Below are 27844 nucleotides of genomic sequence, written 5' to 3' on the forward strand. Positions count from 1 at the left end.
GATGCATGTACATGCACACATGTACATGCACACACATGCGCATGCATACACAGATGGGCACACATGCAAACAGATGCATATACGTGCACACATGCACGTGCTCGCATACACAGATGGGCGCACATGCAAACAGATGCATGTACATGCACACATGCACATGCTCGCATACACAGATGGACGCACATGCAAACAGATGCATATACGTGCACACATGCACATGCTCGCATACACAGATGGGCGCACATGCAAACAGATGCATATACGTGCACACATGCACGTGCTCTCATACACAGATGGGCGCACATGCAAACAGATGCATGTACACGCACACATGCACATGCTCGCATACACAGATGGGCACACATGCAAACAGATGCATATACGTGCACACATGCACATGCTCGCATACACAGATGGGCGCACATGCAAACAGATGCATATACGTGCACACATGCACGTGCTCGCATACACAGATGGGCGCACATGCAAACAGATGCATATACATGCACACATGCACAAGCAGACACACGCATGCACGTACTTGCATACACAGATGGGCACACATGCATACACACATGCACACGTGGATGTGCGCACGCACACATGCATGCATGCACATATCCAAGTGTGTGAGTGAGAATGCTGTGCCAGCCAAGTGTGTATTAACACCTTTCTCCGGCGGCACCGTGCTCGGCGAGGTCTGAGGGGCTTGTGGATGGCAGAGGGAATGGCTCTTGCCCTCAGGCTGCTTTTCGCTCCAGCCGCGTTTCCTGTTGCAGTCTCTGCTGTGAAAGCAGACAGGTGTATGGCAACGCGGACCTTGGCACATTAGAGAAACCGGGAGAGCTTTTCAGAGACATTTAGGGCTTTGCTGGATGAAGAAGAGAGGAGCGTGTGTTTCCGACTGAGGGAAGTGTTCGTCTATGTTTGGGGCTGACTGTCTGGATGCACCTGCAGCTGACATGGGCTGTAGGTATTTAGGGAGGCAGGCAATGGGGCACAGAGAGAAAATGCAGGTGGAAGGGAATCTTGGGTCCAGATGGCGCAAGACCTTGACTCCAACGCTCAGGAGTTTGGGTTTGGTTCTATCAAAGGTTGGAGCCTTCAAAAGCATCAACTTCCTAGTCCTTTTTCTTTGTTGTCCTTCTTCCCTTCCATAAAGCGATACCTACCACTGCCAAGCTTCCGTTCCTTCCGCATAAATCCAAACACTTCATCACATCTTTACAGTCTCCTCTTTTCCTTCTCACTTCATTTCTAGGGTATTTGAAATTTTCATATCTGCTTTCTAAAGCTTTCTAGATGACAGTAAACAAAACACAGACGTGTATGCCCATTGCAGCATTATTTATAAGGGCAAAGAATGGAACCACCTTAAGTGTCTGTCCTCAGAGGGCTGGCTGAGTGAATTATGACATATCCACACGCCACGTATTATTCAGGTATCGGAAAGAACGTAATAGATTTAGTGACAGGCATGGCAAAGTGTCCGCCATGTACTGTTAGGTGAACGTATAAAGTGGAGTATGATCATGCCCTGACTTTTCAAATTATTTGTTTCCTTTTATGGGTTCAGAGCTAAAAGCTTGGAAGGAAAAGCACCAAAGGGATCAGCAGGACCTGCTCTGAGGAGGGAACTTGGGGGAGGGGACAGAAGGAAAGGAGCACTTCTGTTTTCCACCCCATCTTGCCCTGTCCTTTGCATATTCTAAATCAGCATGTGTTAACTTCAGAACAAAAGCTTACAATTGCTAATAAACAGCCTAAGACTGGTACCTGAACTTCCTCAGCCTCTCTTGTCCTAGGGTCTCAGAACTTTCTTTGTGGTTCCCCCAGGGCAAAAGAAATACCTAACCTCTCTGTTTATTAAGTGGTTTGGTCCAAATGACCTAGTAAGAATTTATGTCCTAATGACTCAGTACCTGTGGGAAAAAATGATCCACACAAATGGAAAGAAAGTGAATATTTTTATTTCCATCTTCCATAACCGCAGTGGCGTGCCGATGGGGTGTGTGTGCTTGTTGGGCACCTCACAGCCCCTGAGACTGGACACTGTCACCCTTACTTCCCTTCCCGTTCTACCCGATGTCCTCAAGATACTGGTCTCTTGTCACAGGAACCTCCAAACACCCTTTGTGCTGACGTCGAAGGGAAGGCAGTGCAATCTCATGCTGAGAGCCTGAACTGCCTGCCTGGAGCTAGTAGTTCACTTAGTGTCTGAACCTGCTGGTTCCATCAAAAATGTAAAATATTCCTCAGTAGCCCATGAATTCACTGCAATGCCCTGAGGTGCCTGGGCACACAGTTTGGGAACTGCAGACATAAACAACAGGGAGCCTGGTGGGCATGGCCTTGCAGTGTCACCTCCTTAGAGTGACTTCGGTAGCTGTCGTTCCATCCCTTTGTCCCTTGCAGTGTCTGTATTTGAACTGTGATGCAGATCTTTCTGGAACTTTGGGACCCTTTATAAGAGCCCTGACTCATGCCTCCTTTTTGCCCGCACAGCGGGAGGCTTGATTTAGTTATGATAAGCCTCCTACTCTTAAATCCCTTAGAGTTTTATTTCCAAGTTACTCTCCTCACTGGAAAATGCTTGCACCCGTTCTGCCGGGCCTGCGTCCCTCAGGAGCGGGCGAGTTTCTGGAGAAGGGAGCCCACACTTCCTGCGCCTTCAGGGGGATCCCAGATCCCTCACACAGCGCTGGCGCGTGGGGTAGACTCCTAATCAGGGCCGGCCTCAGCGTTGATTGTGAGAAGGACTCTCTTTGGGCTTTTTTGTGTCTTCCAGTACGGCCGAACTCCTCTGCACCTTGCGGCCAACAACGGGATTCTGGACGTGGTCCGCTACCTCTGTCTGGCGGGCGCCAACGTGGAGGCCCTGACCTCGGTGAGTCACCTTCCGGCAGGAGAAAGCCGGAGAAAGCGAGAGAAAACGTCTCAGGCCTCGAGGGCATGAGGGGAAAGGTATCCGCTGTGAAGCTTTGCTTCTGCACTGCACTTAGGGGGAACAGTTGCCCACGCAGAGCCAGGGCGAGGGCTCGCTCTGCCGCCTCCCCTGCGCATTTCGTGGCCCGTGCTGCCACGAAGGCCTGCCGTGGCCCGCGTTCCACAACAGCACCTTGGGGTGTGTGGTTAGACATGCGTGTTTTCCTTTCCTCAATGCCCCCCCTCCCCTACAGGGCTCTGGAGGTTCCTGGGGTGAGGGTGGGGTGGGGAACCGCTTAGGAGAGCTGTTGTCTCCTGTTTAAGAAGTCTGGCTTGGCTCTTAGGCCCGCGTAATGATTTTACAGGAGATGCTTCAGTTCCCCTGGCCCCCCCACTCTCCATTCCACACCAGGTACCGCCCTGCTCCATTTACATCTCGGGAAATACCAAAGAGGACAAATGGGGGCTAATGAGATAAGGTTGTCATTTTACTGCTTACAGTGAAATACCATCATTTGACTTGCTTCTGGCCTAATGGTGGGTTGAGTCTCCTACTCTGTTATGTGGGAGACTCCTGAAACTCACTAGTGCTTTGCTGACATAAAGTGTTTGTCTAAGGAGAGCCATTGGAGTTTTAAAATATGGCAAAAATTTAAAATATTTTGGGAAAATCAGGGCCCTGAGGCTGGAAGGGAGGCCTCATTTCCTGGAGCGGCATGCAGGGGTTAGCAAACTAGGGGCCCCAGGCCAAATCCAGCCCGCTGCCTGTTTCTGCAAACAACATTTTATTGAGACCCCGCCATGCTCATTATTTACGTATTTATGGCCACTTGCATGCTGTAAGGTGGAGTTGAGCAGTTGCAGCAGAGATCCTATGGCCTACAGAGCCCAGAGTATCTACTCTCTGGCCCTTTACAGGAAATGTTTGGTGACCCCTGGTGGAGGACATTGCCTCCCTGAATGCACTGATGTTCCTTTGATGCCTTCTGTCCCCACAAGTACTGGGCCCATTCTCTGTAGTGTTGAGCCCTGAGCTGGGCTTTTCTGCAAGCCCAGGGAATGCCAGTGCTGTAGATGGGATTGTCCCTTTCTTAGGGCACCTCCCCACCCCTCACAGAACCCCACATGGCCATGCATGGGCTTCTAGGCCTGATGTGCCATTATCAAACCCTGCCCAGCCATGTCTTGGCATTCAATTCACTTACTCCACAGTGCAGGATTTATATGCATTTTTATGAGGGAAAGTGTATATATATATATATATATATATATATATATATATATTTTTTTTTTTTTCCCATCACAAATGTTGCCTCATAAAAAATAAACTGTCAAGGATGGCTCTGAGGATACCAGATGCTGATTCTGCCAAACCCCACAGTCAGGTTGGGGACAGTAAAACGTGTGGCCCTTGGCCTCTGCTGGGTGGTTGGTGCTACCCCACGACCTCTGTTGAGCCCTGGGTCCTCTCCCTTTGCCCTTGCCCACAGCAGCTGTTTCCTTACTTCCCACCAGGGGCCTTCCCCTCAAGCCCGCCCTCAGGTGTATCTCCTCGTTCATCCTCTGCTTACGACTGTGCCTCCCTGGCACCCCTCGTTTCTTCAGTCCCCAAATACTGGGCACATACTGTGCACCAGGCTCGGCTAAGACCCAGGAACACAGAGGGGCCTGGGCAGATGAGCTCCCCTCCCTCAGGAAACTTCCGGTCTAACGGGGCTCTTATGACCCGACTGGCCCAGCCTCCAGGGCAGGTGCGGTGGAGACGGAGGTCTCGCTCTTAGATAGAGCAAGGGGCAGCCTCCCAGGTGTCCAGCAGGGGGCGGTATGATCACCAGACCCGGTGTTGCGAGCTGACCTCTCCAACAGAGCCATCACACGTGCAGCAGGTGCCATTCTAAATGTTCTAGAAGCCACATCCAAAAAGGAAAAGAAACGAAGAAGTTAATTTCAGGAATATATTTTGTTTAGCACAAAACATGCAAAATGTTATCATTTCGACCTGCAATCAGTATTTTGAAACTATTGAGACATTTGCCATTCTTCGGTTTGTACTGTCTTGGAAATGCGGTGTGTGTTTTACACCCACAGGCATCTTAACCTGGGCCACCTTTCAAGCACCGAGTAGCCACGGGTGGGGAGGGGCCGCCTCCTTACTGGCAGAAACAGTGCCCGCCCCTTTCCTGTGCTGTTCTCCCTGCCGCTGAGAGGACCAGGTCCTGCGTCCTTAACCCCAGCTCGCGACCCTGCGGCGCCCCCTAGCGGTCGCTTGCCGTCCCATTCTGGTCTCAGCCCCAATTACTTGGAAAAGCCTCTGAAAGTCCTGCTCTCTTTTTCCTGAACTGCCGCCCCCTCTCCCTCCGCACAGTCCCTCCTGGACGCTGTGCTCTCTGCCAAGTCTCCAGTCACCTCTTGGTAGCTCTTGCCTTCAAAACTTTTTTATAATAAGATAAAACACAGATTTTTTTTTTTAACAAAGTACATGAACAAAAGTAAAGCTCACTGAATTATTATAAGATCGGCACCTTTATAACCCACTCAAAGGTCAAGAAATAGAATTTTCAAGGTCACCCCAAAAGCCCCCCGGGGCCTGACTCAGTCGCTGCGTCTCCTTCCGCACAGTGTAACCCTGCTCTGACTTTTGGGGTAACCATGCCCCTGCCTGTCTGCATTGTCCCCCGCACCTAAGAGGCAGCAGCTTTTCTGAATCCTGGTGCATTAGCTGTCTCTCCATGACTTGCACTTCCTGCCCCTCCCTCCCGCCTTGGGTAAGAAAACCCCACTTGGTCCTGCCTCTCCTCCTGCCTCTGCTCACCTCCTCCAGCCCCATGTCCATCCCAGTGTCCTCCCGTCCTCCGCCCCTGCCCTCTGACCACCGTGGCCTGCGGCTGCCCCTGGCCTCAGGCCCACGTCCTTGGCTCCAGCCCCACTTGCCCCGGAGCGCCCCCTTGCATGCCCTCTGGTGGGCACCAGCTTTGGAGGGCCAGACCTCCACGTTCATCCTCACCCTCCTCCCCGACCTTCTCTGTCAGTGTCGGACCTCTGCAGAGTCGCCGGGTCCAGGGATGGAGAAGCTCTGCTTGCCTCTCCCCTGCATCCTCCTGGGGGCCTCGTCCCAGATTCTTGGTCTCATAGCACTCTGGCCTCTGGCCTCTGGCCTCTGGTTAAGGACCTCAGTGTGTGTTTCTCCCAGGACCAGCTCAGCCTCGGATCTGATCCCTTGATTGTAGCCGTGGCCCTCCTGACCGTTCCATTCCATCACCACATCTATGGTTCTGGAAAAGCCGATGAACTCCAACCTCCGCTGCCGGGCACCCTCTGTGCCCAGCCTCACCCTTCACCCAGTCCCCCTCAGCTATACCTGGCAGAAGAGAGCTCTTTGAAGGTCCTGGGAAGCCCTTCGCTTGCTCCCAGCTCACCGAATTGGCATATGCTCTTCTTTCCGTCTGGAATCTCCTCTGTTTCTACTCCCTCCCTCCCCTGCACACACACACCCCTGCCATGAGACGTGATGTGCCCCTTCCTTCCGTGTGAGAGACTTTTAATGCCTAATACAGACACCCAGGCACATAGTCACAGATGACATTAGTGGCAGGAAGATTCTGGAACACTAGCTCCTTCTCATCTTTCAATATTCGGCTGGAGCCCCAGACAGCCTCGTCTTTCTCAGCCCCCACTAGCAGTTATGATTTGCTCCCCTTTCTTGCTCTGTTGGAATTGACTGCTGATCCCCCATGAGGCTATGAGCCCTTGGCCATGATCATGTGCAATTTGTAACTGGTTTCCTGTCTTCTAACCTCACCTGCCCAGTCTGTTCCTCAGGCAGCAGCTTGTGTGACTCCATTGAAATATAAGTCAGATCATGTCCCTCCTCCGCTCAGACCCTCCATCAAGTTAGAAGTCTTTAGGAGGGGGGCTCCCTTAAAGATTGGCCCCTCACATTGCCTCCCTGACCCCCATCTCTTACTCCATCTCCTCCCTTTGACCGCCCCCCCCCCCCGCACCACATGAGCTATGTGAGCTTCTTTGAAATTGTTCAAACATGACAGTCATCCTGCTGCCTCAGGGCCTTTGCACTTGCCTTTCTTCACAGGTATCCAAATGGCTTGCTTTCTCTTCTCCTTCAGGTTTTGACTCATACATCACCTTCTCAATGAGGCCCTCCCAGACTACTGTTTGTAACCAGGAGGACACTGCATGTTAGAATTGCTTGTGGGAATTAGCACCTGGCTCAGGGGCACAGGATAGGGCAAGGCCAGAATGCAAACATCCAGCTCCCACCCTGATCCCTCCTAGAAACGCAGAGAGTTTGGGGAAATTCTTAGCTCTTTTATTAGTAATTATTGCTGCTTCCTTTTTCCACAACCAGTACACTGTTGGTTCTTTTCATTTGGTTTTCCCTAATCTGCTTCAAGTCCCTGTGTGGTGAGGGTCCCGGTTTCCACCTTACAGATGAAGCCCAGGTTCCAGAAGGCCCAGTGACCGACCACTCAGCTGGTGAGGGGCAGATTCAGGACGTAAACCTCGTCCTTCTGATTCCAAAGGTCAAACTTTCCATGACACTGGCAGGCCTTTCTTTTGGGAGCCTGAACAGTGTCTCTTAGGGCCAAGTGTTTTGCAAACTGTAAAGCGCTGCATAACTGTAGGACATTTGGTTGATGGTGGTTTTCCTGTCATTTGAAAGGCTCTATGATGGACAGTAACCTTTGTCACTGAGGGTCCTCTGTGTAACGTGCCAATCCCGGGTCTCCGAGAGAAATGCTGTGGCCAGAAGACCCCAAAAGACAGACACTACTCAAGGCTCAGATTTCTTCCAACCAGGACAGTGGTCCCCAAACTTGGCTGCACGCCGGAATCACCGGGAGCGCTTACAACCGCAGTGTCCGGGCCGCGCCCAGACTCAGGGAAGCAGAGCATCCGGAAGGGAGTGGGCGCGTGCAGCCCGCAGGAGATCTTAGAGACCCCGGGGTTCCAGTGTGCGGGGAGGTTTGGGAACCGCTAACCTGAGGCCTTTCTTACCATGTCAGTGAGGATCCAGGCAGTTTGGCACGAATCCCTGGTTGGGGTGTGGTGTCTGACTAGATCCCTGATTCTCCCCAGAGCAAACTAGAAGCCCTCCCCTGCCCCTGGAGACGTCTGGGGACGCCAAGGGAGAGCGAGATGGGCAGCGTGACTGTAAAGCCTCCTCCCCGGAGCACTCACGTGAGCTTCCAGCTTCAGCCTAAGGCAGCGGTTCTCCACTGGGGTGATTTCGCGCCACCCAGGGAACACTTGGCCATGTCTGAAGACCCTGAGTTTTCCTTGCAGAGACCAGAGAGAGATGTGCTCATCACCCTGCAGTGCATGGGACAGCCCCGCACAGTAGAGAATTATCTGGTCCAAAATGTCAGCAGTGCCGATGTTGAGAAACACTGGTCTCAGGAAACCCCACGCATGGCTCGGATGATGACTTGGGTGGAGAGGTTGGAAGCTGTGCTGTTAATCAGACTCGGGCATCTCTGAGCTTCCACGGGAATGGAGCTTTAACTGGTACTAATAAACACTGAGTGAGAGATGGATCCAAAATGCTTCTTAATCTTGTTGAAAAGAGATTGCTTTTATTTGCGCGGAAATTGCTTCTTGCCTTTTCTACTTCGAATTTGTAATGACTTTAAAACTGTAGCAGAACAGTCCCTAAGCCTCTGTTTCCTCCTCGGTGGCACATGAACAGCCATAGTCCCCACCTCCCCCGAGGGACTCCGAGGGCTCATGTGCACAGAGCACGGACAACTGGACCAGGCGCATGAGATTAGGAGGCGCTCAATACGTGTTAGCCAGGGTCCTGCTTATTGCTGGCACAGAAATGGAAATGAATTTGCTCGCTGTGAAACTGCAGCTTTATGAAAATTCTCCAGTTAAAAGGTGCTGTGAACTCTGATTTCCTCCTCTTATGTTCACTGAAAATCTTTAGATCAAAATTGTCAGTAAAACTAAGGCTTTCCTTTGAAATGCACAGTAATTACCAGTAACTAGCATCCTATATGAATGCTCAGGTTTGTCCATGGAAGGATTTGAAGACATTAGCTAGCACTAACTAGAATTTGGCATCTATGGAAGTCTTCATTGTCTGCTTTATTGGAGAGAGGTTCAGCATTTGGGGTAATCCGCCCACCAGCGAGGTGCCAGGTGGTTGATGAAAGTCTGTGGGTCTGAGACGTCTCACCGATGGAGTTCAACACACCAGTGCACAATTGTTTTCTAATTCTCACCTTCCTTCCCTGGACAACCAATAAGGAAATGAAATAAGGACTGTGCAGAAAGAGAAATAATCCAGGACCCTCTGTTTGTCCACCTTTTTTGTTTCTAAGGCCTGTTAATGCTTGTCTCTGCCTCTGACAGCAGAGCCGGTGCATGGAACAAACAGCTCTCCCGTAAAGGAAAGACACTAATCATTGTTCTCCCAACAGGATGGGAAGACAGCAGAAGAGCTTGCTAAATCAGAACAGCACGAACATGTAGCAGGTCTGCTTGCAAGACTCCGAAAGGTGAGAAATTCCATTTATCAGTCTGAAATTCTCTGTTTTCTATGAAAACGTCTGTCTTTTTCCTGGTAAACAATGAGATGAACAAAATGAGGCTTTGGACACACAGGCTGTAGGAAGGGCATCTCTCCCTGCCCTCCAGTGTGCATACAGTTAGCGTAAATGCATCAGCTACCTATCAGTTTCTTCTTCTGTGTTTGGACTTGGAAATCATTTGGCCTCCTTACAGTTTCTGTGCCTAGTTTCCCTCCTCCCACCCCTTCTGTAATAACTGTTCCCATAAAGTAGACAGGAAATGAGAAAGCTGACTGCTTCTTTCTTTCTTAATGTTTTGCTCTGCAAGACATCACATGGTATGCTCTGGTCTAGGAAACACTGTTGCTCTAAGGTTTAAGGAAACAGGACAAATATAAGTTAATGCAGGGGTGTCTTTCCAGCCCACATCATAGGAAAGTGTATCAAGAGTCTTCAAAATAGTCACACCCTTTAAGCTAGGAACTCCATGTCTAGGACTCTATCCTAAAGAAATGACAGAAATGCAGGAAATAGTGTTTTATGCACACAGATGTTCATTGCAGTGTTATTTATAATACAGTAATAAAAATCAGAAACACCAGATGACCAGCAATAATGTCTAGCAAATTGCTGTACATCTATCTATAGGATAGAACTGTTTTTGACCACTAAAATATTTTTGAAGCGGTTTTAGCAAGAAGAGTTTAATGCTTAGGATATTCTAGGGCTTCAAAGCAGAAGATAAATTATATATACGTACATTATAATCCCACCTGTGTTTTTAAAAAGTGCATAAAAAGAAAATATTAACAGTGGTGTTTTGGGATTTTGCTAGTGTAATTTCCTGCATTAAACATAACTGCAAAAAAAAAAAAAACATGACTGCATTTTTTCCAAGTTCTGTATAATGCACGTGAGCCTCCTACAACAGAGGTTAGAACTCTGCGCATCTGCCCCTATGCAAATATTTTTCAGTAAAGGACAGTACAGTGCTGTAAATCTATTGTCTCTTCCTTCTGATTTGCTTACTAATGTTTCCTTTTCTCTAACTTGCCTGATTGTAAGCATACAGTCTATAGTCCATATCAACGTACACAATACGTGTTAATCGCCTGTTTATGTTATCGGGAAGGCTTCTGGTCAACAGTAGATTGTTAGTAGTCAGGTTTTGGGGGAGTCAGAGATACATCTGGATTTTCAACTGCGTAGGGGTTCAACATTCATAATGCCTGCGTTGTTCAAGGACCGTAATCATGTAATAATTTTTCAAGAACAAACTTTAGAGAAATAAAAATACAATCCAGTCGATTACAGTGCTTAGTGGAAAGGCACTGTCCAAAATCAGCTCGAGGTATCCCACAGAGGTCCCACCATATAAACTGGAAAGTGCCCTGGGAGGGATGATCACCTCTTAACCTCCCCAGATACAGACAGTCTGAATTTTCCTAGTGGTCCCAGGGTCTGGCTGTGGTGGGGGAGGGGACGTGGGTGGGAGTAGGTGCTTTCCCAGTGCCTGGAGTTGAGCTGGGAGATAATGCATCTTCACACCTTTGTGATTCGGAGTCTACGTACTGGCCACAAAGGCAGGGATTCAATGTGCCCTTCCTTCCGGAAATTCCAGGAAGAGAACAGTCTGGGAAAAATGTCCCTCACCTTACACGTTCTTGCAGGGAATGTGTGCATTCGCTGTGGACTTGGTGTTCTCCCACTCCTCACCGCCGTGCACTGTCTCACTGTGGAGGAGAATTTGGACAAGAAAAACAAGGGGGAAGTGTTTTTGTTTACAAGCAAAATGAGAGGGGGTGGAGCCTGAGAGTCACTGTCAGCAAGTCAACAAGGAACTTTCACATAAAGTCTCCTAATCTTTAAATTCTCTTATCTTGAAGCAGTGCGTCTGCCAGCACATGGAAGAATGGAGCAGTGTGCAACCCTGCAACGGGCCACATTGGCTCAAGTGTTTGCAACTTTTGACTTTGGGTGGATTTTATAGCAAGGTGCCCTGCATTTGAGGGCAGAGCCTTATGTTTATTTTATTTTATTTTATTTTATTTATTTATTTATTTGTTTGTTTAAGAGAGAGAGAATGCTCATGTGAGCAGAGGGAAGGGCAGAGGGAGGAGAGAAGCAGACTCGCTGCTGAGTGTGGAGTCTGATGGGGGGGAGGGGGCTCTATCTCAAGACCCTGGGGTCATGACCTGAGCCAAAATCAAGAGTTGGACATTTAACCGACTGAGCCACCCAGGTGCCCCCATAGAGCCTTATGTTTATAGGCTACATGTCACATATATAAGGGCAGTTTTAAGTCAATTACTCGTGATAGTGTCCATCTACAGTGAAAAGAACCTGACATCAAATCTGGCCTTCCCGATGGCTCGATGAGGATGCAGTTTTCCTGTTATTAGTCCACTGGGGGAGGGAGCGATTTCATTAGACTGAACACCTTACGAGTGGACACACATGCTGGGTCAGGGATAATCGGGTTTCTCACATTCCACAGAGGACGATTGTGACCCACGTCCCACTCAGGGTGCCACCACCCGAATCTGAGCCCCAGGGTCGCCCCTGCTGTGTGTGTGGGCTCAGCAGTCCCAACCAGCGCGCTTCTCAGAATGAAACATCTGGCACATCTTTCTTGGCTTGGAGTGCTGCTCACCATCTCAGAGACTTCTCACAGAGCCCTGACCCTGGGAACGTGCAGCCACTCATTTTTAAGCAGAAATCAATGGCAGACCGTGGGCCCCACTCGTCTGATGGGTCACCAGGGAAACATCATCCTTGGGCAGAGTGACGCAGCTTTTCCTTATGCTGTGCTGTGTTTATCTGCCCGTCTCCCCCTCAGGAAAGGTCCATTCTTTTATTTAAAAGTTAATTCAGGCTGGGTGCAAAGCCAATGTCAAAGCATGATGCGCAGGGGGTCAGAGCAGCACCACACAAGCTTCTCTGTGTTTGTATTTCCAATTACAAAAGCAACACAAGCACAGGGCAGGGAATCTGGGATCAGATGAAGGGAGAAAGCACGCTCAGGGCGTCCGTGCTGATTCCTCCCCAGCCATGGGCAGGGGGATCCTTCCCCAGAGCTGGGCTCACTGGCTGTGTGGTGAGCCCCAATCTCCTTCCTGGGCTCACCAGGGCCTGCTCCGTTCAGGAGAAGCTCCTGAGACCCCCCCCAAGCAGCTGAGACCCGCAAGTTTGTTTGCCTCCGTCGTTCCCTCAGAGGGCTGTTGCAGTTCACATCACGCGGTGGAGGAGAGTGATCACAACCAGTGAGGACGGAGAAGGGAAAGGAAGAGGGCAGTTTCTACTTAGGAGCATCTGGTCCCCCTGTTTCTCTCGAGGATGGGGCAGGCATTTTGGGGTGGGTGGGACTTCCTGTCCTTGCAGGCCTTGCGGACCCCCGCCAAGCAGCTCATGACATAGCACCCCCTCCCCCACTCATTGTGAAATCAAAAACTGTTCTTACATATTTCCTGACACTCCTGGGGGAGTCACCCTCTGTTAGACCCCTTTATGTGGCTCCTGAACACATTCCTGGGGAGAAGTCTGTGTCTGCAGACCAAGGGGGGGGCCTTAAATTGCTTTGTCATTCCATAGGTTTGCAAGTGGGCTAGATTAGCAACAGAAACGCCCCTTTGTTTTCACCTCTATTCAGTTGAGGAGCCTGGGAACATATTTTTAAATGGTGCTCTAGAGAAGCCATGGGACTTGCTGTTCTAGAAGTACAACCACAGTCATCTCGTTGACCAGCAGGGGGCAGCAGAGCACTGGCCAGAGCAGAGGGAGAGGCTCCTTGGGTCCTTAGCACTGGGGGCTGACCTTGGGGAGAGGAGACCTTGTAGCCCGGGCCTCTGGGCAGGGTGGGGGTGAGGGTGGCCGAGGCCAGAATTTGTGGGGGCAGGAAGAACACAGGGCAGGCCTGAGCTGGGCAAGGTCTGCTCTGACCCAGTTCCCCACAAAATGACTGGGGGTGGTGGTGTGCGGGAGCCTCTGGTCCTGTCCTGCAGAGCCCACCACAGGGGTCTTTTCCCAACTGCTGCGTGCTCCGTGCCCTCACACTGGGGGCTTGATTTTCCTTCCAATTAGATTTCCATAAGCTGATACTAAAATAATTGCTTTTCTTACACCTAAGATGAGACAGTGAAGAAAGGTGCCTGAGAATACTTTGGAAAATAGGAGGAAGTGTAGAGTTTGCCCAGAATTTCAAATTCAGCACAAGTAAGCTACATTTGCATAATTAAGAGTTGCTGCCCCTCCCCTGCTGGGTCTGACTGCATCCTGCCACGGGGGGAAAGCCATGTCACCTCCCCATGCTCTTACCTGGCTTTGCCAGATTGCTGATGGTCTTCCTGTCAATCTGTTGATGGTTAGTCATCTTTGCTGATGGGAAAGTGAAGCTAAAAGCTAAAGGTGCAGGAAGAAAGTTAACTAGAAGCCAGGATTCACCAGGGCGTTAAAGAGCAATGCTGTTACCAAATAATGTTCATTTAAAAGAGATTCACAGTGTCTAGATATGCTAAGAACTGTTCTAGGCACGGGAGAGACCACAGTGAGCAAGAGGCAAGACTCAGGCTATAAACAAATAAGAAAAATGCCAGATGGGGTAAGTTCAGGGGGTGGCAGACAATGGCCTGGGAGCCATAGTCGGCCCACCACCTGTTTTTGTAAATAAAACTTTCTTGGAACACAGCCATACCCCTGATTTCCTACTGTCTATCGCTGGTTTCTGGATACATGGCAGTCACAGGAGAGACCACCTGGCTCTTCATAGAGGATTGCCACCCCTGCTGGGTGTGCAGGGATCCAGACAGGGTGAAATAAGAGAAGGGAGGTGGGTTTTTTTTCCATCCACTGCTCAGGGGACACCTCTCTGCTGGTGACATTTAAACCAACAAGAAAATATTGGAGAGGTGAGGCAGCCAGAGGAGACGCTGGGGATAGCAGAGGGAATAGTGAGTGCAAAGGGCCTGGGGCAATAGAGAGCTGGGTGTGTCCCAGGAACCAGACCAAAAGGAAGGGGGAGGGGTCTGCACTGGGGCTTGAGCCAGGTGGTCTGGGGGAGAACGGTGCCTGATCAGAGAGGGAGGCGGCTTTACAAATCTAGGTCAGGAGACTGGGTTTGGTCCAGCTGTGTTCAGCAGGCGGGAGCAAGATCTGACTCAGTTTTGGGAGTTTCCCTCCGACTGCCCAGAGACATCAGGTAGAAGGTGATCATGGTGGCCAGGCGAGATCTGAAGGCCCTTGGATGGGTGTCCAGGCTCAGTTACTTCATGAGCCACGGGCAGGAATGCAAACAGAGGTCCCCATCTCTGGGTAAATATTTAAAGTGTAAGATTAAAGGGAATAAACAGGGAAATAGTACATATCCTGCCTCCCACTTACACAAGTACACTTTCTGACCCCCTGGAGGGCGGCACTGGGTTAGAATTCTGATTCCTCAGGTTCCTGCTGCTTTCCCTTCCTCTTCCCAAGCCTGGCAGCCCGGCCTGCGAGAGGCCCACAGCCAGGGCCGCCCCAGGCCTCACCCCTGCGGCCAGCCACACCTGCCTGCCTGGGGAGCAGGGGACACACAGGACACTGTTTCAGTGCAGGAGCCGGAATTTAGGAAACACCACGGTCCCAGCTCCTCACTCCCCGGGTGTTACTGCTGGGAGGGCCAGATCAGGTGGGGTTTGTGGCCCGCAGGGGCACAGGTGGTCTTGGAGCTCCTGGTAGATAGAGACCCCGGATGGACTTGTGTGCTCCCTCCAAAGAAATCAGTATTCTGCCGCCCTCAGAGCTAGCCCGGAGCCACTCACCATCTTTCTGAAACCTTCTGTGCATCAAAGGCCCAGTCAGCCTTGGAGAGCACACATACAGGGTCAGGTTGAAGCAGCGGCCTTCCCCAGGCACTGGGCTGGGCCCCCTCCGGTCCCTGTGCCGCCACCTAGTGGTGACGAGAGAAAATGTGTCACCCACCTGCAGTGGGGGAGAGATTTCAGGACCTTCTTTTGTGCTTCTAAATCAAAATCGGTTGTGCTCAGATTCTCCAAGGCTCTCAGTGAGCAGGAGGAGGGATCTTCCTGCAGGACCAGGTTAGGTCTCCTTAGAAAGGAGAAGACTCCTGTTTTCTTTCTTGCCTTATGGCAGATCTGTCCAGTTTGATGGAGAGAACCATTTCCAGACTTATCTCCCAAAGACAAGGTGAAGGGTGGATGAGTCATTCCCAAACAAGGCCAACAGGATGGGGGATCATCTAGGCAGGGGAAGCAGGGAGGACCTCTGGCAAGGGCCTTTATGGGGGATCAGGGTGGGGTGTATAAGGTATGTTATTGGGAGCATTTGAGTGTCACTGGGTTAAATTTGGGGGTAAACTTAAGGCATGGCTCACCTTCTCGCCCTGCTGTGCCTGGGCCACTGCTCAAAGCCTGTTTGTGGGGATGTTGAGGCAGCAGGAAAATAGGAGTGTTAAAGGTCACAATACAGCTACTCAACAGGATTCTTGCTGAAGGCAGGGCAGGGGATCAGATATCAGAGAGGGGTGAGGAATTTCATCACATAGGAAAGAGCAGGATTTTTACTAAACTGACCGAGCAGGATTCTTGCTAAAACTGAACTAACTTGGCCAAGGACAAGGCCCAAGTTCAGAGCCTTGACACAGAGCACCTCGACTAGAGTTAGGACAAAAGGAGAATCTTCATCCCCACCTGCCTCTGTTCTGGGGCTGGGCCAGGAATCAGGCAAACACATTGTCAGCGGCTTCTGGCCCCCGCTACCCTGCATGGAATTCAAAGGAGTGAACTGTACTCAGTCGAGGGCAATGCTGAGCAAGGCATAGGCATGAAGCCCCTCAGTTGCCAGGATCAAGCCCGCCGTGGGCCAGAGAAGCTTCCAGAAGCACGCTGGGACAGCAGCAGTGTCCCATGGTTACCATGCCTCGAGTGTCCTCAGAGTGCAAGGGCCAGAGGGGCTCAGGCAGAGGGGCTCAGGCAGAGGGGACAAACACACCCTCAATCCTGCACACAGGATAGACGTGGTGTCCAAGGTCAAGTGCCAAGATCAACAGGGCACGAGGCAGAAAAGAGCCACAAGCCAATTAAAATTGCACAGTGCACCCGGGACCCAGCAGTTGGATTACAGCCGGAAGCAGGTTTTCTGCTTTTCCCCTGTCCCAGGAGAAGGAGACAGAGGCTTCACACAAAAGAAGCATTAGTGTGTTAGTAAGCTGTGCGTCACAAAATAGGTGGCAAATGTTGTGATCTACTCGGTGAGACACTCGTGGAAGGTGATGCTCACAGAATGGGGTGACTTTAGTTCCGATGCTTCCCGTGCAGGGGAGGTGGGAGCCGGGCCTGATTTAAAGGGAAGGGAGAGGAAGGGTTGGCCTTGGGAGTTAACCTAGAATGAAGGGAGGCAGATTTGCTTCAGGGGGTCAAGGGCTTATCGGCATCAGTACCCGGCATCCGGGAGAAATCCAGCGAGTGACCCATTTCTTCCAGCCTGGTCGGCAGTATTAAACCCTCAGTGCTCCCCGACCCCCAAAACCTCTGTGTCACATGGAACATGCAGTTAAATCCTAAGTTCAGATGATCATAAACGTTAGGTTTTTCTCTTATATAAATGCTCAGCAGACACTCAGAGGTCAGGTGGACCCAGGCAGTTGTCACTATGCAGGACACTCTGTGAACCTGTTTGAACACACAGCACCCACATCCAGGAGCACCCCTAACCCCAGGAACTGACAAAGTAGCCGCCCTTTGCAGCATGCCCACCAGGGGGCAGTGTTGCGGCGCGGAGAAAGGAGGTCACAGTCCCACCCAGCAACTGGGGGAGGACAGGGAGCCTTCAGCAGAGCCCTGTCTGACAGGTGAGCTTGCTAGGTGGTCGGTGGAGGAAGCCACAGTGGCTCAGCGGGAAGAGAGCAGCAGGGAACCCCCCTCCCTGGGTTTGCACGTGGACGCAGTGTCTGCCAGGCCTGAGGTCACAGGAGACTAAGAGCCGGCAGTTCCCTCTGAGAGGCTCCTGCACGGTCCCCCTGAGTCCTGTCATTTCCAGTGCACCTCTTTATTGAGCATCTCCCTGCCAGGTGCTGGGGACACCGTCTCTCCCCTCAGTTGGCTCCCAGTCAGGAGGGGGAGAGCATCCCACATCACCCTACAGTCTGGTGGGGTCACAATGGAGAACCCTACCTGGGCCAGAGCCTCCTGGGGAGGAATGTTCCTGGAGAGATCCCAGCAGGAGGGGTCCCCTGGATGCATGGAAGTTAACAGGTTAGAGCAGTGGGACCATCCTGGGTCACAGAAGGAATCCCCCTGAGGCTGCACCCCACAGCTCCAATGGGCCCCTGTTTTGGAGCCCGGAGAAAGCTGGGGGTGGAAAATGAGGCTGCTTGTGAGGCTGGATGGAGCCAGGGGGGTGGGAGTGATGCATGATTGTGCAGCCTCAGGGTGGGATCTCTGGGTGCACAGAGCACCTGCCCACACCATCCAAAGCACTCTTGTTATGTTTGGTGTCAGCGTTCACATGTCTGTGTCTCCTCAGGACACAGATCTGGGCCCAGTCTGTACCTTCCCATTCCATGCGTTGTGCTTTTAGCCCATGGGGGCCGTCCATAAATGTTGGTTGATGAGTGAGTGAATCTGTGAATTCTCCTGCTTCTCCCTGTAGGGCTGAGAGAGAGGACAGTGGGAAGGTTATCGGGCCCCCGGCCCCGCCACAGCATTTGTGTTTGTACCTCATGATGCCCTCCTTCTCAGCATCCGGGACCATCACAGTGCCGGGGGGAACAGGACCCCTCCACACAGGGGAGCAGGTGCCCCTGGCCAGTCTCACAGGCCGCCCTGGGTTCTCTTTTAAAAAAATCAACAGCTTCACAGGAGTTGCTCCATCCTTCCTTGTGCACAAAATGCCACGGACCTGGGCACATCCCTGGCGACAGAGAGCAGATTGGTGGTTCCAGGGGCTGGGCAGGGAAGGAGGAGTGACTGCGGATGGCTGTGGAGCTTCCTTAGGTGATGGAAATGCTCCGGAACCAGAGCCGGGCTGGTCGCACACACTGCACATGTAGTCACGCCTCGGAGCTTCAGTCCACTTTAAAATGGCTAAAACAGGGAATTGTATGTTATTTATACTTTACATGAATTTTTTTTTTGTAGATACGATGGGGTCATGGGTAAGAATCGTAGGCCAGGGTACAGACTTCAGGTACAAAATAAGCGCCGGGATGCACAGGACGAGACTTCAGTTAAAAGCACTGCATTTCATGTTTGAAAGTGCCTAAAACAGTAGCTCTTAAAACTTCTCCTCACAGGGGCGCCTGGGTGGCTCAGTTGGTTGGGCGACTGCCTTCGGCTCAGGTCATGATCCTAGAGTCCTTGGATCGAGTCCCACATCGGGCTCCCTGCTCGGCAAGGAGTCTGCTTCTCCCTCTGACCCTCGCCCCTCTCATGCGCTCTCTCTCATTCTCTCTCAAATAAATAAATAAAATCTTTAAAAAAAAAACTTCTCCTCACAAGGAAATCTCAGATCAGGAAGGACACGGCGAGAGTTCCAAACTGCAAGAACCCGCATTGACGGTTTGCTCAGAGCCTTCTCTTGTTCTGTGACGAATTCTCCCCTTTTCATCTGTGTTTAGGATGCTCACCGGGGACTCTTCATCCAGCAACTGCGCCCCACGCAGAACCTCCAATCCAGAATCAAACTGAAGCTGTTTGGCCACTCGGGCTCTGGGAAAACCACCCTGGTGGAGTCTCTCAAGTGTGGGCTGCTGAGAAGTTTCTTCAGGAGACGCCGGCCCAGACTCTCCTCCACCAACTCCACCAGGTTCCCGCCCTCACCCCTGGCATCCAAGCCCGCAGGTAGGCACCCCCGCCCCGGCCCCTGTCTCTCCATGAGGTGCTGGCTTTTGTGCTGTCCCGTGTCAAGGTCTAGGGTGAGTGGTGGCTTTGTGTTGGTTACCTGGCCTGTGGTGACCAGATCTCACTGTCTTGTTAGCTTTAGGTGTGGGCCCTGTGTCCACCCCCTTCTTGGCCTGCACTTGCAGATGGCCCAGTAATAGCAAGGCAGGGCCTCACCGAAATCACACAAAGGTCCAAATTGCAAATGTGCCCATCACAGAATGGTGTTATGTTCTACTCTAAAATGGTTAATATGGTGAATTGTACATTATGTGCACTTTACATGAATTTATTTCAGATACAGTGGGACAGGGTAAAACGTATCTGCTACATGGATAACAGTCACAGACCAGGGTACTCAGCCCTTGAAGACAAAACTCACATGGACAGATACAGGTTCCAGACTACACATGGAATGTTGGCCCCAGGGTGGGTTGTCCCCCTTAGGCTTACTTCTTGGAATGCTGGGCACACATAGTAACTCAAGAACACAGCAACAAAATCTGATTCCATCTCTGTGCATCTCAGTGTTGGTTGGTGGTTTTGAAAGGGGCCCTAATGATGTCATGGTTGGCTCATCCACTCACGTGGAGCCTGACTGGGAGGAGGACTTTGCTGTCTTCCCCCCACCTTCTTAGACACGGTTATGGGTGGATTCACGTCCAGAACTGCAGTGTGCCTGTCCTTCCCTGCCCCCCTGCACCCCTAGGGAGAAGCACCACAGAGAACACTAGGAATTGTGCCATCTGGGATGTTGTTTCTCCCCAGTCACCCCGAGTGAGGGAATTCCATTTTGCAAAGATAAGAATATAACCCTCCAAAGAGTTTCCTCAGTCTCAATTTTGTGCAAGGATTCATTTTCTCTACATGATATTACAAGGTGTCCTATCAATTCCCCACATTGAAAACAATGATTGTAAAGTTTTGTTTCTGTGTGATTCCCTCTCTCCATGAGGGAGGGTGTCTGGGGAGCAGTCTTTGGGGCTGAGGGACACTTGACTGAGAGTTATGTGCCCCTTTCAACTTCTTTTCTCTGAACAGCAGTGGACTTGAAACCAGGTAAAGATAAAATAACCACAACGGATTTATACTTAGTATGAGTACAGTGTTGCTAACACATAGAGCGAGTACTTTCTGAGCACAGGATGCCAGGAACTGGACGAGATGTGGTACGTGTGACGCCTCCCTGAATCCACACAGCAGCCTATAGGGCATCTCCCCAGCATTTTCCTGGTGCCTAGAGGGGCCCAGGGGGCTGCCCAGTGTCACCCAGCTGGGAATTCATGACATGTCTCACTCATAAGCCAGTGCTTAGTGCCGATGCTTACAACTCCATCTGCGGTCAGGGCGTTTTCAGGCACACAGTGTCCACTGTCATCCGTAATTTCGGCTCAGTTTGGAGATGGAAGATGGGTTTCACCTTCTCTGAAGCCAGCAGTCTTCTGTGTGTGGATCAGGCCAGTGTTGCTGAGTGTGTGTGTGTGTGTGTGTGTGTGTGAGAGAGAGAGAGAGAGAAAGAGGGAAAGGGAGAGAGAGAGAGACAAAGAGATCTACTTAGATCTCTGATCTGGAATTTCTCTAAGTCCTCATTGGCTATGAAGATTATGCCCCAGGAACCCATGAGCTAAACTGAACCAGCCACAGACAGATTTTATCTCCTGCTCAACCCTCACCCCTCAGAAGTAATGTCTCCATTCATCTTCCACAACTGGAAGAATCTGGAAGTAGATTCTTGATAAAATGTGGCTCAGGAAGGCCAGATTATCAGCCAGGGTCACGAGTGTAAGGGCTTCAGCCAGGGCTTAGGGAGACTTGGTCATGGGACTCAGTGACAGAAGATTCTGTCAGGACGATGTCCGCTCTGGACCAAAGAAGCCGCCCCGGCTGCAATCAGCACACAGACACAGCGGGTCCCCCGGGGAGGCTGCTTCTCTTGTTCTCTCGACACCCTTGGTTCAGAGCTGCGCCTCCAGGCCGAACCCTCAAATTTCTGTCAAGATAACAGGTTAGTGGGGCCGGGCTTCCCTGACAGGCCTGTTAGGAAGTAAACACTGCTCTCTCTTGTGTCCCACGTGAGTCCGTTCCAGAATCTTCCTGGTCTCCCAGCATCCCCGAGGACGCTGGCTTTGCTACCAGAAGGAGCCGAAGGGGGGAACCCCTCAAACTGTACTCCCTTCTCCTGGGAGCGGACGGCCTTGTTCTCTCGGGAGGCACAGCTCTGCTCTCCGTGGTCACTTGTGTAAAAGGTAGTCCCCTTGGGGATTCGCAAGACCGAAGAAAGTGACAAGTTCCGCAAAGACCCGAGAGAAGGCCAAGGGGACACCAAAAGGATATCCAGCTGGCAAAGTGGCTGCTCTCTGGGGAAACCGCAGTAAAACCTGGAAGCCAGGAAGCGTGGAAGGCAACGCGTGTGGTTGACGCGGTCTGTCCTGACCTGGGTTCGGGTCCCGCACACGTGTCACCTCACTGGATTCTCACGATGTTATGAGGTTGTGTCATAACCCACTTCAGAGAGAAGTGACCCGGGGCTCAGAGACATAACGTGTGTGTCTGCCTCAGGCCGAGGCTGAAACCCGGGTCCCAGGCGGCTGCCGCGCTGTGTGTTGTGTGCAGGGGGGTGGGGGTGGGGGTGGGGAAAGAGGATTAGCAGCCAACATTCACACCTCAGAAGATTCCACTGAAAAGTTGGTACTGGGTTTCCTGTGGAAAATTGGAAACTTCAGCCACACTGGGGTCACATTGCTGCCTGAGGCTGGTTAGTGGGGAGGAGGGTGGCTGCCCCGGACAGAGGGGCACGGGCTCTGCATTTCACGCCCTCTCCCCCCCAGCCCCTCACCCAGAGTCCCATAGACCAGGCCAGGGGGCTCAGAAGCAGGCTGCCCACCCGCATGTGTGAAATTTTGTCCTGTGACGGAAATGACATCTCAGGGATGCACTGGAGCGTGTGACCCTGGGCTCAGGTGCCCCCAGTCTATCCCAGAGGTGGAATTCAGTCCCAGATCTGAGGCCCAGAGCCCGGTGGTCTCGGAGGGCCTAGGCAAGCAGGGGAGGGATGGGAAACCCCACAGGGGCCCGTGTGGCTTCATGCCCAGGTGGCCGGTCTGCTCCAAGGGACGGGGCGAGTCTCCTTCCAAACAGTCCCTGAGGCGACAGGACTCACCCGCAGTTAAATGTAGACGTGCCTGAGGTCGGGGAAGAGCCGGGAGCTGCGCCTGCAGGCCGTGGAGCAGGTCCTTGTCTGGCCCCCGAGGGGCACACATGCCCCGGGCTGAGGGGGCGCCCAGCCGGAGGCAGCACCACGTGGAGCCTGCCCGTCCCAGAGCGGCCGGCTCAGCGGTCACGTCCTGATGCGCGCCGAGCAGTATTAAGGCGGTGCTCAGAGAAGCAGACCGTGGCGCATAGGAGATGCCGTGGGAGCCTCCCCGGGGAGATGGGGCTGGGGGGTAGGATGGATGGGGTAGCTGTGGCCTCCAGGGAAGGAGGGCTGGTTCCAAACACAGCCGCACGGTCACTGCCCTGTGGCTCTGCCAGGGCCTGCGGGTTGTGCTCTGCTCCCTCCCAGGTCACAGCTCTGGTCCCCCTGAGTCCCGCGAGAATGGCCGGCCCGGCTCCTTTCCCCGGGACAGATGTCCCCGGGGGCACGTTTCTATCACTCCGACAGCAGGCCCTGGGTGCGCCTTAGACACCGGCCCGTGGCGCTGTCGTCTCCTGAAAATGCAGGACAGAAGGGCCGAGCCACCGGGCAGGACGCAGGAGCGGGGGGCCCGTGTGGATCCTGGCTGCCTCCGTGTGCAGCCACTCCGGGCCCGGGGGGCGGTCCCCCCCACACTGCTTGTCCGGCGGCCACACATGTCCGCGCTCTGTGGCCAGTGGAGGGTCGTGGCTGGCGCACTGTGGGGCTGCGGCAGGAAGGACATGCCCGGAGCAGAGGGGAGCGGGTGTCCAGGGGGAGCGCTGCAGGGGAGGCGGCCTGCTGTCCCCCCGGGGAGGAGCTCAGGGGCAGGGGTGGCCCCTCCACCGGGCCTGCCGCTTGTCACCACTAGGGGTCGGCAGTCAGCAAAATCCACGATTTCCCGCTATGATTTCACGGTCTCCCAGTGAAATTATTATTTTTATGAGACTGAACACGAGCTCTGTCCTAATGAGAACTCCGTGAGGTTCGGGAATGCCTGCCATATATCAGATCCTGTCCGCTCTCCCTGGACAAACCTGCTACTGTGTAGAATCCTTTTGCAGTCAACCTGACACAGTCTCATGGCCCAGAGTGGGATCACTTCATCTGCATCTGTCAGGGTCCAGGTGGGGACATTAATGGAAGGACAGTGTCATGGGCAGAAGTCAGGGGAACATCCCAGAGACGGTGAAGCATCCAAGGCCTGGGACAGAAGGAAACCATTCCCTCCCTGGGGCGGAAAGACAAGAGGAAGATCCTGTTCTTGAGAAAACTGGAGCCCAGGGGTGAAGCCGCCCGCGGGGGGCCGGGGGAGAGTCTAGAGTCACAGACACACAACTGGTGTCAGAGAAGCAGTGAGGAGGGAGGAAGTACCTGGGCCTTCTCCTCCCCCCGCCCAGCCTATCCAGTGCCTCCCGTTGGCTGACCCCAACCAGACGCCAAGTGGCAGGGGTGCCCCGGAGATGCAGGGTCGGCCTCTGGGGGACCGAGCAGCGCAGGAAAGGGCTACGGAAGGTGCAGCAGACAGGAAGCATCGAGGCAACATCCCTGACCCACTGCCGCACGGCACTCGTGCCCAAAGCAGCAGGGGGTGGGATGAGAGTGTCCCGGGAAGGGACAGGGCGTGGGCCAGGGGGGAGGGGAGCAGGCACGCAGGCTGCCCTGGTCTCACCGCCTCCCGTCCACCTGCAGTGTCCGTGAGCATCAGCAACCTGTACCCGGGCTGTGAGCACGTGAGCGTGAGGAGCCGCAGCATGATGTTCGAGCCGGGCCTCACCCGAGGGACCCTGGAGGTGCTGGTGGCCCCGCCCCAGCACCCGCACTGCGCAGCCGACGACCAGTCCACTAAGGCCATCGACATCCAGAACGCTTATCTGAACGGTACAGTAGCCCGCCCGCCCCATAGGGGAGCACTCCCCTTTCCCTTCGCCAGGACTGAGTCAGACCCCTGCGGGAGCCTGTCCCCCTGCACCTGTCACAGCCCCACAAGGACGGAGGAAGAGCCGCACAAAGCGACCTTAGGAGTGACCCAGTGAAGCCAGGCTGGTTAATAGCCCTAACTAGTGAAACTAAACCCCATGCCCTCCCGGGCACCTAGCAAAGCCCCAGGCACTCAGTAGGCGCTTAATAAATGACTGTTGAGTAAATCGTTTTCTAAGCAGAGCAAATCATACACTTGGATTGGAAACCTCATAAAATTCAATCCCACTAGCAGTTTGACAAGTGCAAGCGTGAGAAGAGTTATCTTGAATACATCGACACTCGTGGCTGATGCTCTGTTGCAGGCACGGGCGGTTTTCTCCACGGGCGAAATTTCACGTGGGTTCTTTGCCCTCAAACATTTCCAAGGGGGTGAAGCTTCAGATGTTACCAGGGAAGGTTACTTTCTCCAGCAACCGCTGTGCCCCCTATGTCGCTCCCCCCAGCCCCCGGAGCTCCCGGGGCCCCCAGTTGTCCCACGTCACTTGAACACCAGCCCCTGCCTTGTGGAGGCGAAGTTTAGAGCAGGGATAAAGCGATTTCTTTGAGACCCATCTGTGAGGACCGTATGAGCTGATTCAAGCGCCTGGTAGTGTGTCTGGTACAGGGGAGGCGCTCAGAAAATGCCAATCGGGAGCATCTTCACGTAGGAATCTGTTATTACCGTGAACCCCGTGAACAATAGATGTCAGTGTGTGTCACCCCAAGCTGTGGCTCTTCACCTTCAGTGTGCAGGTGGGCCCCCTGCGGGGCTTGTTGAAGACACAGACGGCCGCCCTGCCCCCAGAGCTGCTGATGGGGCCGGTCAGGGGGGTTCCCAGGTGTTGCTGCTGCTGTTGGTCCGGGAACCCCACTAGGAGAACCACTGGATCCAATGAAGTGGAATTTAAGTCCATGGGCATTTTCTCTTTTAAACGCTGAGTGTTCTCTGAGATCCCGGAGTGGAGGTGGCGTGCAGCCTGTCCTCAGCACCCCTCGCTCACCCGGCTCCTCCCCGCCCCTCCCCCGCCCCAAGTCTGGCTCCCAGTGCTCCCAGTTCTCCCCGTGCTAGGGGACCTATGCCTTTGCTCCAGAACCCTTCCCACTAGCGCCTCAGCTGCCAAACTTAAGAGAGTCCTGTGCCCAGGGGTGCCTGTGCTCCAAGAGGAAGCTCCAGAAGAGTCCTTGGATCTTCCAGAATTAACTGTTGACTGCAGAATTTCTGACCCAAATAAGCACCGAGGGGAAGAATTAGTGAAAAGGAACTTGAAATCCTACAACATAAGTGGTCCTGCTTGGTTGCCCCAGAGGCCGGTGCATGGCTGGTCACCGTCCTGCTGGAATGTGGTCATGTAGGGCTGGGGGTGCCCACATGCTGGATAGTCACTGGGAGGTTCTAGGTGCCTTAGGAGCTATAATCAGAGCCTCACCCACAGACACTTCCAAGAAAACCCTCCATACCCGGTGCTCAGGTATGAGGGAGCAACTGCCCCCCAACCCTAGGGCACACAGCCTTCTACCCTGCTTGACCCTTCTACTGCTCCCCACACTGGGTGAGCTTATGGACCCCACCTCCTCACAGTTCCATCCCCCTCCTTCAGATGCAGAACTGCTAATCAACTTCTGCATCTTTAACATGTGCAGATAGCCTGCTCACTTCTGACCTACCTGAGCAGGTCGCTTACTCACCTGCAGCAGGTGGATGTAGTCATTATTGAACCAAAATTAAATTACATATCTTAGTGACTTTTATGTTCAAAATTGTATACCCTGTCATGTTCCAAAAAGAATTTATACCTATTTGAAGATTAGGGAATCTTATCACATACGTTCTCTGACTGTGTGAGTTTGTTGATGGGGAACCCAAAGTCACCAGTTGGCTCTGACTCCTTCCTTGTGTGGGGTCATTCGTGTGGGGAAGTGGGGGGAGTGTGTGTGTCTTGAAGATGCATAGATAAACAGGTGGATGCTATGGACAGCACTCTGGGCAGCCCCTAAAGTGCTAAGAAAAATTGTGATTGGCATTTGCTGGTGGTGTTTCAGATAGTAATCTTTCTTCTCTCTGTAGGAGTCGGTGATTTCAGCGTGTGGGAATTCTCTGGAAATCCTGTATACTTCTGCTGTTATGACTACTTTGCCGCAAACGACCCCACGTCCATCCACGTCATTGTTTTCAGTCTGGAAGAACCCTACGAGATCCAGTTGAACCAAGTGATCTTCTGGCTGAATTTCCTGAAGTCTCTTGTGCCCGTTGAAGAACCCATCGGTAAGCTGGCACGCCCCGGTGCGTGAGCGCCCTTCCCTCTGGGCGGATCTGCAACTCCGGCTAACAGTGAGGCTCCCCTGATCTGTCCTTCCTGCGATGAGAGTCCCACTCTGGACGGATCCTGAGGCCCAGCTGCTCCCTTTGTTCGCAGGGAGTTATTACAGGATCACATTTTCCTGCCCTCTTCAGAGACCAAGTCTGAGCAGTTCCTTGGGAACCGTTTCTCGCTCTCTCGCTCCACGTTAGAGCTGCGGTCACTTTGGTTGGGTGGGAGTGGAATCCGTCCTCTGATGGCCTCTGTGCCTCTACCTAATGGTACGTGATGAATAAGCAGAATGAGCCGTCCTCCGTTCTGTAGTTCCATCAAGAACGGACGGGACCATACTGAGTGAACGTATTATCTTAACTTTATTCCTAGAGCAGAAGATAGCGTGGAATACACTTCTGTTCCTTTGTGTACAAAACAAAAAGGAGCAGCCTTCCATGGTGGACACTGGGCTATCCATTTTTTTCTTCAAAAATTATAGAATAATCAAATAATTGGACTTAACCTCCTCAGGGTACCTCCACTCTGCCTCTTTCTTTCTCATTCTTTTTGATGTTTTCTTCCTAAACACTCCCCTGAGGAGAGGCTCTCTGTCTGTGTGCACCGCAGGAGATCCTCTCAGCCACTTCTGGGTGTTGCTGCATTCAGAGGGCTTTCTTTGTCTTGTAAAGGGTGCACCTGCCCAGAGTTCGATTTCCCCTCACCATGCAAGCAGGGCCCCCTTGGAGGAAGAGCTGAGAAGCTCCCTCGTGTTCTGTGGTCTCAGCCCAGGAAACAGGCTCATCCCGATGTTGGCCAGGCCTGGGCCTTCTTGGGGTGAGCCCGCATAGTGGGCAGGCTGCACATCCAGAGGCCAGCATGGGGACGCGAGGCAGCCAGGAAGGAGGACCCACCTGTGACATGCCTGCTTTCTGCCCCCAGCCTTTGGCGGCAAGTTGAAGAACCCGCTGCATGTCGTCCTGGTGGCCACCCATGCCGACATCATGAACGTGCCTCGGCCGGCTGGAGGCGAGTTCGGATATGACAAGGACACGTCCTTGCTCAAGGAGATCAGGAACAGGTGAGGGCATCGCT

The 27844-nt window shown here is 52.7% G+C and overlaps 1 protein-coding gene across 9 annotated transcripts in view; it reads left to right on the top strand.

Annotated features, from left to right (window-relative positions):
- DAPK1 (death associated protein kinase 1) overlaps positions 1-27844 on the top strand; it is a 177275-nt gene that overhangs the window by 139938 nt on the left and 9493 nt on the right. For all 9 annotated transcript variants that reach the window (XM_078061689.1, XM_078061686.1, XM_078061684.1 and 6 more), the window contains 6 exons: positions 2789-2887; positions 9369-9446; positions 19066-19288; positions 24192-24380; positions 26527-26724; positions 27692-27830. In XM_078061689.1, the coding sequence (XP_077917815.1) occupies positions 2789-2887; positions 9369-9446; positions 19066-19288; positions 24192-24380; positions 26527-26724; positions 27692-27830 (926 nt within the window). The remainder of the gene's footprint in view (positions 1-2788; positions 2888-9368; positions 9447-19065; positions 19289-24191; positions 24381-26526; positions 26725-27691; positions 27831-27844) is intronic.

This window comes from Halichoerus grypus, chromosome 14, assembly GCF_964656455.1.
Source record: "Halichoerus grypus chromosome 14, mHalGry1.hap1.1, whole genome shotgun sequence".
Classification (NCBI taxonomy): Eukaryota; Metazoa; Chordata; class Mammalia; order Carnivora; family Phocidae; genus Halichoerus; species Halichoerus grypus.